General features: G+C 40.9%; 1 protein-coding gene and 1 long non-coding RNA gene across 4 annotated transcripts in view; one reads left to right on the top strand and one right to left on the bottom strand.

Annotated features, from left to right (window-relative positions):
* Nucleotides 1-13,493, bottom strand: part of LOC139914559 (uncharacterized) — a 128,787-nt gene that overhangs the window by 100,640 nt on the left and 14,654 nt on the right. The window lies entirely within an intron of this gene.
* abhd18 (abhydrolase domain containing 18) overlaps nucleotides 1-13,493 on the top strand; it is an 80,158-nt gene that overhangs the window by 56,180 nt on the left and 10,485 nt on the right. For all 3 annotated transcript variants that reach the window (XM_078289225.1, XM_078289224.1, XM_078289226.1), the window contains exons 11-12: nucleotides 6,816-7,069; nucleotides 8,037-8,173. In XM_078289225.1, the coding sequence (XP_078145351.1) occupies nucleotides 6,816-7,069; nucleotides 8,037-8,173 (391 nt within the window). The remainder of the gene's footprint in view (nucleotides 1-6,815; nucleotides 7,070-8,036; nucleotides 8,174-13,493) is intronic.

The raw sequence follows: 13,493 nt of genomic DNA, 5'->3' as shown, positions 1-13,493 counted from the left end.
AATAGTGATCATTAAACTAGATTACATCTAGTTGCCAAATTTGAACTGCATGAAAATTGGTAAGCAAGTTCAAAAGAGTTCAAAATAGAGGTTAAACATGATTGGAGTTTCATAGTGATAGTTCAAATTGTCTGATGAGATTAGGTCATAAACCACGCCCACATGCCCACAAATAACCAAAATTCAGTTTTTGTCTAATACATGGCCCTTGATCATGTGTTATGAAGAATTATGAGTGCTGGCTTTTCTTTCTTCATATATCAGTCTTTGGCCGTGCACCTAAGGAGGATCTTTTTTGATCGAGTTGTGCTAGCACTTGCGGACCTTGATCATGTGTTCCAAATTTCATTACATTTTGTCGACCCGGTTCAGAGAGATCAGTTTTTGGCATTTGTGGTCCCCCCTATTGGTCGATCTTATAATGGCTTTGCACACATGGTTATTCAACACATTTTTATATGTTCAGCAAGTTTCATGATTATTGGACTGTCATCAAGTTATAACTTACAGGCCACACCTCTTCACAACTTAAAGAGTTAGTAAGCAAAGCAAAAGTAGATATGAAAAATCTGTGAATCTGTGAACAGACCAACGGTGTAGGAGATACAGCCCTTTAAAAGTTTTTGTTTTGCTCTTCAATAACAATGCCCCCATCTAGCCAATTGGGGTTTCTTGTGGGCCTAATTTAGGCGACAAGTTCAAGTTTGAAAAAAAAATTCAGTGAAACGAGGGCAGCAGTCGTAATTCAGCGTCCAGGTGGGAACAACGGCAGGGAAGAGCAAGGCCAGCACTGACGACGAAGAGCCAGGGCAGCACCCTTCACTGCCAGGTAGAACACTGCACTGGAGTCAGAGAAGAGGAGAGAGAGGAAGCCGCGTACACACACACACAACACACCCAGACACACACACACGTACAGAGGAAGGAAAACAGCTGCACACAGAACACACAGGGTCAGAGACACGATAGGTGGGAGCAGCATCAGGGACGGGATCAAGGCCGGCATCGACGACCACTGCATGTACCGGAGTCTAAAAAGGGGAGAGAGGAAGGGGAGAAAACAGCAGCAGCAGAACACACGGGAGACACGTTAGGAGCAGGACCAAGGCTGGCGCCGACGACTGCCAAGGCCGGAGCAACACCTGTCCGCTGGCAGGTGGAACACTGGACCGGACACTAAACCATTGTGCAAAGTTTCATATCTGTAGCATTTACTGTACCATCTCACGGGAAATTGAGGCGATGGAGAAAAACAAAAATATAGCTGCAAGCAGCGATTATGTGGTTGAAGCACTAATGGCAATTAAGACCATGCAGTTTAAGCTATATTTTGTAGGGTACACCCACATGCAACAATTACAGCCAAATTTGCCATTTTGACTAGGCAAGGCAAACATTTATATAGCACATTTCAAACACAAGGCAAATTCAATGTGCTTCACATAAAACAGAAAAAATACATAAAAAACCTCCTAAGCCAACTTGCTCAGGGCCACATTTTAAAATGAAATATTGGAAAAGAAAGAAAGAAAAGATAAAATAGGTAAAACATTCAAAGAAATAAAAGAAACAAATAATGATAAAAATAATAACACCTGTTACATCTACATACATACAGAGAAAAGCAATGTTTTGAGCCGACTTTTAAAAGAGGTGAGCACATCTCAGTGCTTCTGGAAGTTTATTCCAGTAATTGGGAGCATAATTACTAAAAGCAGCTTCACCAGATTTCACCCTGGAACAACTAAGAGACCAGTCCCAGATGACCTGGGACTGGTCGTCGCAGGGCTGTTATACACAAAGAGGTCTGGGTGGCTCATATCCTAAGAGCAGGTCAGAAATTTATTTTGTTAGTTTTTTTGGGTAGACCGCAGAAAAGACCATTGCAGTAGTCTAACCTACTGGTAATGAAAGTGTGTATCAGCTCTTCTAAGTCAGCTTTTGACATAAGACCGTTATTTTGGCTATATTTTTAGGATAATAAAAAGCTAATGTTGTAATGGTATTGATATGTTTGTTAAAATTGAGATCGGCATCCACAATAACGCCAAGATTCCTAGCTTGGTCTTTACTCTTGAGAGAGTCAAGGTGAGCCCTAATTTTCTGCCTCTTTTCCTTAGTACCAAAGATAATTACGTCAGTTTTGTCCTTATTTAGCTGAAGAAAGTTTTGGCACATCCAGTCATTAATTTTTTCAGTGCACTGAATCAGAGAATCTACCCGACCAAAGTCACTTGGAGAAGGAGATATATAGAGCTGGGTGTCATCTGCATAATTGTGGTAATGCATATTATTTTTCCCGATAGACACAAAGTAGTTCCTGCCTCGCAGGTAGGTCTTGAACCAATTTTAGTCTAGCTAATAGTATTGTGTGATCAACAGTGTCAAATGCAGCACTAAGATCCAGAAGTACAAGGATAGAAAACTTGCCTGAGTCTGTGTTTATACAAAGATCATTCACAACTCTAATAAGGGCTGTCTCACTACTATGGTGGGATCTAAATCTGGATTGGAAATCATCAAAATGGGCATTTGAAATTAAATAGTTGTTACGTTTTTTCAGGATCTTACTAATAAAAGGGAAATACAGGATTTTACTAATAAAAGGGAGATTGGAGGTAGTATCTTACTAATAAAAGGGAGATTGGAAATAGGTCTGTAGTTAGAAGCATCCAGGCACCTCTTCTTTAAGAGAGGCTTAATAGCAGCAGTTTTCAAAGCATTTGGGAAAACACCAGACAAAAGAGAACTGTTGCAATTTGCAATAGCTCATTCGCCAAGCAGGTGGACGACTTAAGCTGTTGTGTCCTCAAGTGTTGCTTAGTCAATAGCAGTAAAATGTGCCATATTACATATTTTTGTGTAAAGGAAATGGAGGTATAACCTTCCTGGAAGCACTGATGGCTGACACTCACATTCCTATCACTAAAAAAGGCGGCAAATTCTTTACATTTAGCAGTAGAAAGAAGCTTGGGGGCAATAGATGCTGGGGGATTTATCTTGTAATTTCAGACTTGACATGTTTGAGAACTGTATAAAAAATATTTGTGATTGTGGTCTGGACCATCCACCCAAAATCTTGGACTTTTTTCCAGTAATAAATAGTTCTTTTATCCATCTGGAGTACAGTATTACCATGGTTGGACCCCTTTCCATAGACCGCTGTTTTGGACCGGGTAGGACAAAAGTCTGCTAACTAGCCAACTAACACAGGTTATTTGTGCTGGGTAGCTGAGTTCTGCTAGCTAGTTAGCATGCTAGCCTATACAAACAGCTTACATTCAATATATATAAGTCATTTTTGTCAGAATTAAAAATTACCTTTTGAATGAAAGCTGAAGATACCAATGTTATTTGGAGGCTTTTTTTTATTTTCAATCGGAAGAGAACATGAAAATTAGGTCTACTGTTTAGTGCCTGCCAAAAAACAAATGCAAGTTAGAACAATTTAAGTCATCATATATTATTACTGATGGGTTGCACAAAGCCGCTTAAGGGAATTTACTTTCCTTAAATGTTAAGGGGCCTCCCCTGGTCTCTGAAGTATTTGTGCCATTTTCATATTGCTATTATTTTCAAATTAATTAATAGTACAGTCAAAGAAATTGATGTTTTATGTGTAGGAGGCTTCAGGCTAGCCAGCCTGAAATATGTTTATAGTGTTCTTGTTGGCAACATTGAAATCCACCAAGCTAACAGCTTGTTCAATGCATTTTCCCATTTGCTAGCTTGCAGCCAGTCCGTTTCTAGTACACATAAACGATAGTCTGCATGAAATGAGTATCTATGACATGATCTGGTGTCACAAAAATGTACACTTTGATGAAATTGCAAGGGGAGTTTGAGTTTTGTAGGTATTTCAAAATAATAGGCCCTTTTCACATTCTGTTTCTCAATGCTTCTGCATTGAGAAATTATTGCATTACAACTTCCTGTTGCCAGCTATGGCCTTCACTAAATCGCTCCACAACCTGCCCAAAATGTTTAATTTGTTACATTATGTATCTAGTGCTAGTAGCCATTACAATTTTGTTTTTTTTGTTGGATTGGTTTGTCAGTAAATCACAAAAATAAACTTGCCACAGGAAGTTGTATGCACCAGTTTAGCTGTTACCATGACGATGTGAAAAGGGCCTATAGCGTTCTCTGCTGAGCCTCTGTGGATTGCGCAGTGAGCGGATGCCACGGTAATGAGGGACTCAACCGGAACTGGGCACTAGAAATCTAAAATCTGCCGACGCTCGAACCTCTCTCTCCGACGGTACACTCAGTTCTTTCCCTCCCTTCCTTCCTTCCACCACTCAGAAACAGAAAGCACGTGTAGGATTTGCACAGCAACCTGACCCCACTATGCAAGGCAGGACTTAACGCTCTTCCTGCTACATGATTGGTTTGAGGTTTCTCCGTTTCTGCTATATGATTGGCTGATGCGTTGGTTGTGTAACCTAACTTTGTTCCAAGGCTTTCTCTCTGCTGTGTGGAGTTACTTACTTAACCAACCAAGCAATGTTTTCTATCGACCTTTCTATCGAGCATGTATTATATTTATATTGAGTATAAGTTCTATCGCGATAGATACCGTTACTGTTTTATCGCCCAGCCCTACCGACCTGACTGATATGCTAGCAGCAGACCGTATGCTGCTGTCACTGTCAAGATGCAATATTTACACCATCCAAAGAGATGTTAGTGCCAATTTCATTACAGAAGACTCTCATTGACTGTGTTTACATGGACTTGAGTATCCCGGTTATGAGGCTTATCCCGGTTTTGATCATATTCGGGATATGGCGTTTACATGGAACACAGAGAAATCTGGTTATTCATATCCCCGTATACATGATAAATACTAGTATCCCGGTTACTGATTACTGCATGCTATTTGCTCAGGCGCCTGTGATGTTTACAACACAAACCGGCAATTTTGATATCATTAATCTGATATTCCTCTGTAACTGTTAACCTTAAATTAATTTGACTGTTTTGCTTTGATGTTTGGCCACGTAGTAATGCTTCTTTAGTATTTTCCACCGTGATCTGACTTGCTCCACTGTATGTGTTGGGAAACTGGCGTCCTGTAGTCTGTATACTGCAGACTTGAATAGGTCAGCATTTCGATGCTTTCTCCCATCTAAACTGCCAAGTATATTTAATTCTTTCATCACCGAAAGACAAAACTCTGTTTCGTCATCGCTCCAGAAGTGAGACGCTCTCGTTGCCACCACTGTTTGTGTTTTTCTGCTACGTCACTTGGCTGAAGCCGCGCCTGTGCAGGTAGTCGGCAGCGGTCAGAAACTGGGATAAGATGTATACATGCAACAGCATCCCAGTTTCTTTCGGAGTACTCCAGCTAGCATAATCGGGTTTCTCAAAACCGGGATAAGGGCTTATCCAGGTTTCTGAAATCGGGATATGATGTTTACATGCGCAAACACAAAAACGGGATACTTCAAAAACCCAATCATAACCGGGATACTCAAGTCCATGTAAACGCAGTCATTGAGAGTCAAATTACCTGGTCCGGGGATGCCATTTTCACCAGGGTCACTGGTAGATCACTTTGATAATGTAACAGATAACATAATACCACTGGATTCAGCTAAAAGTTCCAAGAAAAGTGCAAAGAGCATGTGAGACAAGGGACATACCGGTTTTGTCTTAATGAGCATATTTATTAGTGTATAGTGCCACCATCTGGCCTTTTATCTCTCTTGACTCACAAGCCACCGCCAATAGCAATCCTTTTGTCAAATGGAATGTCTCTATCATATACCATCTCACAGGAAATTGCGAAAATGTGGGATAAAATAACGAAACAAACAAATAATAAACCAGCACAATAACAGAAGGGTTTCAATCCTACAGGTTGAACCCCTAATACATAAATAAGAACAAGAACAGCAATGGTGTGCTAGCAGTAATACGTGGATAAACAATAGGTGTGATGGCCACTGTGTTACTGGCCGCCTAATTATAGCTGGGAACAGCTTAACTGTTTAGTTTTGAGGGGGAAAAAAAGGAGAAATCCATTAAAATTGAGTATTAATATTAGTTTACAGTCGCTGGTTATAGGACCATGAGCAAGCCATTAATACATTTACAGACGTTGCCAGTCACTGTGAACACAATTTTGAATTATTTAAAAAACATATAATAGAATTATTCATCTGTCTGATAATGCAGTATTGCGATTTTTGTTTATTTTGATCAAAAATTATAGGAGTTTGACTTAATTAGTTTCACAGTTTATGAAAAAAAAGTGATGAACTTATAGTAATATATTAATATAATAATAATTTCCACTAGGTAGCAGTGTGCACATGATTACTCATACATGGGCCTACATCTTCGGAAAATTGCACACCAGTAGCACATATGGCTGATTTTTTTATATATTTTTGAAGTTTTTGAAGTTTTAAAATTTGGATTGTTGCTGTAGCGCCACCATCAGGAAGATTGGCCCCATATTACAGTATTTGTTGTTTTGGACCAGACCTAATTACGGTGCAAAGTTTTGTGCATTTTTGTTCATGGGAAGGTAGTTTTTGTCAGAAGAAAGACAAACAGAAATATAATCTACAATGGCTGCCAGGCAGCCATTGTAGATTAGATGTAGATAATGTGTACAGAATGTTCACATGTGCAGTACTAGCTGTCTACCCCATCAAAAACAGGGTAATGTCGTAGCAGTTGCTAAATAATTTAGGTAGGTGCTTAACAGGTCATACATAAATTAGTAGTTTGTGGGTAGTTAACTGATAATGTGTAATCCCATTGTATCTGTCTCTTGGTCTGTCTGTGTCCTTGTCTCCCAGGCTGATTCCTTTAAAATGGGTCAGGACCTTGTCAAGAACTCTCCAGGTAGTTTGGGCTCTCTGGAGCATCTGCTGGGCCTGGCTGGAGATGAGGGAACGTCAGTTGGCCAGTACTCCAGGGCTGGAGGGGAGGCTGAGGCTGGACGGGGGCTGCTGATTGGTGGAGATCCTGGAGAGGGCCGGGCTGGAGCCAGACTAGACCAGTTATTTTTGTCGGTGAACAGCAGTGGAAGGAGCTTGGACAGTCTACCAAGGTAATTAAATGTTATTTTTTAAGTTATTGTGAACCGTTACTATGTGTCCCACAATTATTTGCACTTCAGATTGAAGGCAATACAATACATCATGATTTTGTTTACATTTGAAATATACAATTTTGTGATGCTGCCCCTGTTGCATCTGTGCCATGTACATTGTCAGTTGAAAAGCTAGTAATCTGCGTATCAAAATCTGCACATTATATATCTAATATATATATCTAATTATATATCTGTAAATTGAATATATTGATAAGGTGAATAGTTTAACACACCTAGACACTTTCTGTAAATGTGTATGGTCTTCTGTAGACCTGATAATATGACAACACACATTTTGCACATCATGTATATAAACTGTAATTTATTTTTTATTAACATTATTTTTCATCACATTGTCATTCTCATCTCATTTGTTATAGATGTGCATATTTTTTAAATATTTTTCCCACTTATATTGCATTTAATATTTTTTTAAAAATACATATTTTTAATTTGTTTTTTTTATCCCAGTAGGTTCTACTGCTACGACTACTATTTTTGCACACTGCCTCAATGCAGTAATCCATACATTCATGCTTTGATTAATACATTTCTACTTTGCATTTTCAAGTTATGAAATGTCAGTTGTATATGCTTTCATAACCCTCATTGGCTCTATTGTTGTTGTCCCCCACACAATGAAACCGGGAGGGGGGCTGTGGATTGGGCTGTTTATATTCTGTTTTTAGCCCCGCGACAGCAGGGGCTCTATGGATGGTATTGTTGGTCGGTCAGTCAGTCGGTCGGTCCTCTGCAGACTCTCAAGCGGGAGACCGGAGTTCAATTCCCGGTAGAGACACTTCCACAAAATTCTACGTCGCAGGGCTGTTAGACTCTATCCTAAAAGTTTCTGTTGTAGTGACCCAATTTACCCACAGGGATGACTAAAGTTTCATCTAATCTTATAATTTTCTGCTCCTAGAAGCCTCCATGCTCACAATACCCTACATGCTAAGAACACGGGTTCAGGGAAGGGCTGTCGACCGTCATTACAGAGAGAGTCTCTAAGCTTCATGAAGGGAGTGATGGACGAATGTACACACATGGCCAACTTCTCGGGTTAGTATCATTGCACACACATACACACACACCTACCTTGCTTCTCTGGTTGGTGCTTGCAGGTAATGGTGAGTTTGATGATGCTCATCTGGTTGATGTTTGAATTCTCAACTGTTTTCAAGGGATGTCTGTCCTTTTGGCTATCTACAGTTATTTTTTGCAGTACCCATTCGTAGAAACAAACAACCCCCAAAAAGGGGGTTGTTGAGGTACACATTCTGTTATGGTAAAATATTTGACCGTATAATTTTGTTCATACATTTTTTTTGAGATCCTCTCAATTTTTAAATATGGATTGTAGTAACTGCACCTACATCATCATTGTCATCTCACATTTGGAAAGGCCCTGTGCATCCTGTGTGAGCCTCTTCCCTGATAACAGATCAGTATGGTGGGGGAGGACTGTGAGATTGTGAAGAAAGGGCACTGACCTCAACATAAATTACCTCATTTCCACCCCTAAAAGCTGGCATCAAGGAACAGATCTGGTAAATAACCATAAAACTCGGTACCACGTCATCGATGCACTTTCCGATGTATCTGGTGACATAATCCACGTACGCGTCAATGTTATTGTCAGCAGCATCGCGGAAAACACTCCAGTCTGTCTCAAAACAGTCCCGGAGAGCGTCATCGGACTGGTCGGTCCATCGCTGAATGCTCCTCGTTACAGGTCGAGACTGCTTTAGTCTCTGCCTGTATGCAGGGAGCAGTAGAATCGATGAGTGATCCGATTTGCCGAAGGGGGGTCGGGGGATGGCTTTGTAACCGTCTCGGAAACGAGAGTACACATGGTCCAGCGTGTTGCCACCACGCGTAGGAAAGCGTACATGTTTACGGTATCCAGGCAGTACTTTTCTCAGATTTGCACTATTAAAATCGCCAGCAATGATAAAAGCAGCATCCAGATAGGTACTTTCTTGCCTGTTTACAATCCTGTACAGTTCTTCCTGTGCAGGCGTAGTCAGCATGCGGTGGAACGTAAACAGCCGTGAGAACAACTACAGTGAACTCTCACGGGAGGTAGTAGGGGTGACATCTGATCATAAGGTATTCCAAGTTTGGAGAACATCCTTTTGAAATAATCTCCACATCAGAACACCATAAGTTGTTGATCATGAAGCAGACGCCGCCTCCCCTGCTTTTCCCCGACTCTGGTGTCTGGTCCAGTCTGTAAATGTTGCGCTCCTCCGGGACAATGGTGGCGTCGGGGATCGAGGGGTCCAGCCAAGTCTCTGTGAAAACCATAACGTTACAGTTCTTAATGTCCCGTTGAAAAGCCAACCTGCTCTGAAGTTCATCCAGTTTGTTGTCCAGTGACTGGACATTCGCCAGAAAAATACTCGGGAGAGGAGGCCAGTTCTCACGTTTCCTCAGCCTGACTAGAAGACCGGCTCTTTTCCCCCTCCTACGCGTCCTGTGCCGTTTCCCAGGTAACAATACAGGTAGCAGGTCGGGGTCGTCCGCAATATTTGTTGTTGTAGATCTCGATGAAAAAAAGGTTTCCACCGTAGATCTGATGTCCAGTAAAGTCTGTCATATTTGTCAGATGAGAGATGGAAGGGGTATGGAAGTCCAAATCGTGTAACAAAACTAGGGTTGTCATGATACTAGAATTTCTACCTTCGATACAATACCCAGGAAAATATTGATATTCGATACCATTTTCGATACCACGGGGAAAACATTGACAACACATTAAGAGGCATAACAATGGATTTTTAATAAACATGAAAACAATATTTTAAAGTTGTCTGAGTGCAAAATAAACCTTACTGTAAAATTATATCAATATTTTTAAGTTGTCTGAGGTAGTGTAAAAAAAAAAACCTTACTGTAACATCAATGACAACAATATTTTTAAATTATCTGAGGTAGTGCAAAGGAAGACCACTTAAAATATTTAGGCAAGGCATAAAAAAACAACAGTAAAATTAATAGAATAAATAAAAGTTAGGTCACTCAAAGTTGAAAGAATAAAAACTTACACATTTTAACAACTGTTTTCATTTCTTAGCTATGCCTAGCAGTAGATAACAGTAAAGCAACTAGTTAACATTAACATCTTTGTAAAACAGTATTCTTATAGCAGCTACACTCTGAGACTACAAAGTGCACAAAAAACATTAAAACACAAAAGGCAATAAAGGGCAAACTTTGTGTGCTCAGAGTGCAGTGTGCTCTAGTCAGTGTGTGACCATTTATGCGGCCTGATTTTGCTTTGCAATTTGCAATTTTTTTGCTACAAACACAAGCATGTCAATGTGCTCCTCTGTAAGTCTTGCCCTTCTTGGGCTGCAAATGAGCCCTGATGTACTAAACACACGTTCTGAAGCACAGCTTGAAGCAGCTATGCACAGATATTTCTTGGCACATTGGGCAAGGTGAGGTAAGGTGTTCTCATTTGTTTTCCACCATGTTAGTGGGTCCTCTTCTACACTCAGCTCAGGCATCTTTTCATACAATGTGAACTCATTCCTGATCCTGAGTTCTGTAGATGGTAGATCATCTCCATATTGTTTCTTTTTTTTCCCCTGAATGTTTGTTAGAAGTCCCTTGTCCCCTGTTTTCTTTGGTGGTTGGTTTGCACCCGAAGGAGATGTTTGCTGACTTGGGCCTCTCAACTTCACATAATCCATAAGATGTTGTTTAACTTCCTCTTTTAATGTAACAAAACTGTCCTTGAATCTTGGCTGTAGATGCCTGTCCTCATACCTGTGTTTGAGATCTTCTCCAGTTTTTTCTTTCAGCTGTCATTTTAGGCTGCTGTCACTGTCCTCAACTGTCAAAGTAGAATATATCTTCCAGGTTAGGGGTAGGACAGAGGAGAGAGTGGTGTGCTTTTCTCCACTAAGAGCATCAGTGAAAGAGCTTATTGGGCTCAGTACCTCTTTTACAGCCTCAAGAATTGTTATATCTGAATCTTTTGGCATGAGGTGCCACTTCTTCCTATCATCTGCTAAAACTGAACAGACCGCTTGTTGCTGTTCTAGAAACCTCTCCACCATTTCAAAAGATGAGTCCCAGCGTGTTGGCTCATCATGGATCAGTCTGTGTTCTGGCAACTGTAATTCTTTTTGTTTCTTCTTTAGCTGTCGGACCATCTTTGGTGACCTGCTGAAAGCTGCCACTGTCTTTCTCAATCTAGATAATGCTCCAGAGACACGGTCTATATCCAGGCCCTTTTTAATGGCCAAATTCAAGTTGTGCCCAAAGCAGGGGACCCATGTGAAATCCTGCTGAAAAGCTTTCTTGTTATTTGAAGCATTGTCCGTAGTGATACCTGCCATATTTGAAATATCCAGCTTCCATGTTTCCTGTACAATCTCCTCCAAAGCCTCCCTCGAGCTGTCCCCTGTATGCTCTTGAGTGCAGCCCAACACAGCCCAAACACCAGCTCTGCATGTCCCAGGACTCAGTTATAAATTGCAGGGTTACTGCCATGAATGTGGATGTGGCTCTGCTGGTCCAAAGGTCAGTGGTGCATGAGAAGTAGGGTTTCCCTCCAAGCTGCTGCATGATTGTTTGTTTTGTTGTGTTGTATAGGGCAGGGATTTCAGTGTACATGAAATAATTCCGTGAAGGAAGGCCATACCTGGGATTCAATTGTTGAATAAGTTGTTGGAACCCAGGTTTCTCCACAGTAAACACAAGGACCTGATCCATGCATAAATACTCTGCTACAGCCCTGTTTATTTTCTTTGCTTCTTGTGACTTTGCATCATATTTTCGCTGTTGTTCAAATAGAGTTGGTAGGGTAGGCTGCAGAGGTGGGGACTCGAGTCACATGACTTAGACTCGAGTCAGACTCGAGTCACAATTTTAATTGCTTAAGACTTGACTTGATGTATGAAGAGAAGACTTGAGACTTGACTTGAGTGTGACTTGGGACTTAACTTTGACTTGCACTTTGAAGGCTTAAAAAGGTTTCTAAAGTCTTTACAAATTATTTTGTTGAAAATAAAATGTACGCGTATGGATACCGCACTGAGGATACACATCTGCATCACAGCCATTGAAATCTGCATCGGAGAAAGCAGTGGAGGAATGGGGCTGTGAAATACGATTCTCTGCCTGAAGGTATGCGCACTTGCGTATTTGAATGATTGTAGTTTCATATATTAGTAGTACGTTAGTTTGCTTGCAACAGCATTCGCCAAAATGGCAGCTGCAATGCCCCGTGTTGTGGTGTTTGCATATAAAGACTTTAAGATAGATAGTGACAAGCGGTTTGTAGCTTGCAAATACTGTAACACCAGGGTGTCGGACGTGGTTTCTACCACGTCCGCCACCTGAAAAAAAGCCACCCTGAGCGGTAGGTAAAATAGGCACTTAGAGCTCCATTCACAGAGCTCGCTCCATGGTACCACATCAAGGCTGCTAATTTAAGCCCCTACTCAGGTTACAAGCTGTTTACATCTCTGATGACTGGAAAGCATGCAGAATATAATACATGGGGTTTCGCTGTATTATCTATACTATTAAGCTGTGTGTAACGAGGTAACGTTTGCTAGCCAAGATTACAACAATTTAGCTAGCGCTGTAGCTTATGTTAGCTAAGGTAACGGCACTGGATGGCTGTTAATTGAGGTTATAGGCTTGCGTTCAGTTAACGTTACTAAATAAAATTAGCAAGCTTATGTTAACATCACATCCCCGGTCACAGGTTTCCCTAGCCCAGATAGAGGAGCCTTGGTCATATTGGTTGTTGTCTCTTACAACTAATACGACTAAAAGGTCCCGTATCAGGGCTAAGGTCTCCCTGGTCCCTGGCACAATACAGTTTCAAAGGTACCAGCATAGTCCAACTCATTATCATTTGGAGTTGGGGTTGGTACAGTACCCCTAACAAAATATTTGACTTCTAAAGATCTCTCCCACTTTGAACAGTAGACTGTCATGATTGGCATTAAAGTTAGATTAATTAACATCATCTAATTTATAGGCTAATACTTTTAATTTTAGACTTTTAATTTAATTTTATATACACAGTGACAGTTTTTAGCATTGTCACTGTCAGTCAGTAATTGCAGTGAGTGACTGACCTGTAACACTGTGCTTAGTTGTTAAAAGGTGTTCCTTTTTTCCCATTTTAGAGAGGCAACTCAACAAGTTTGACATTTCATTTGACTTACAGATACGAGGACCTGAAGAGTGGCAGGTGCAGTGACATGCAGCAGCCCAGCATTGCCGGCTGTATCCAACCCCGCACTGTGGAGCTCTATAGTCACATAGGCACCCCCGTCAAGAGGCCATCACTGCAGCAATTCTGCGTCACCTAGTGGTTGGATGCAATTTGCCGCTTAACCTGGTTGAGAAT

The sequence above is a fragment of the Centroberyx gerrardi genome, chromosome 16 (assembly GCF_048128805.1).
Source record: "Centroberyx gerrardi isolate f3 chromosome 16, fCenGer3.hap1.cur.20231027, whole genome shotgun sequence".
Taxonomy (NCBI): Eukaryota; Metazoa; Chordata; class Actinopteri; order Beryciformes; family Berycidae; genus Centroberyx; species Centroberyx gerrardi.
The sequence above is the reverse complement of the archived record's forward strand: the minus strand, read 5'-3'. Positions and strand labels throughout refer to the sequence as shown.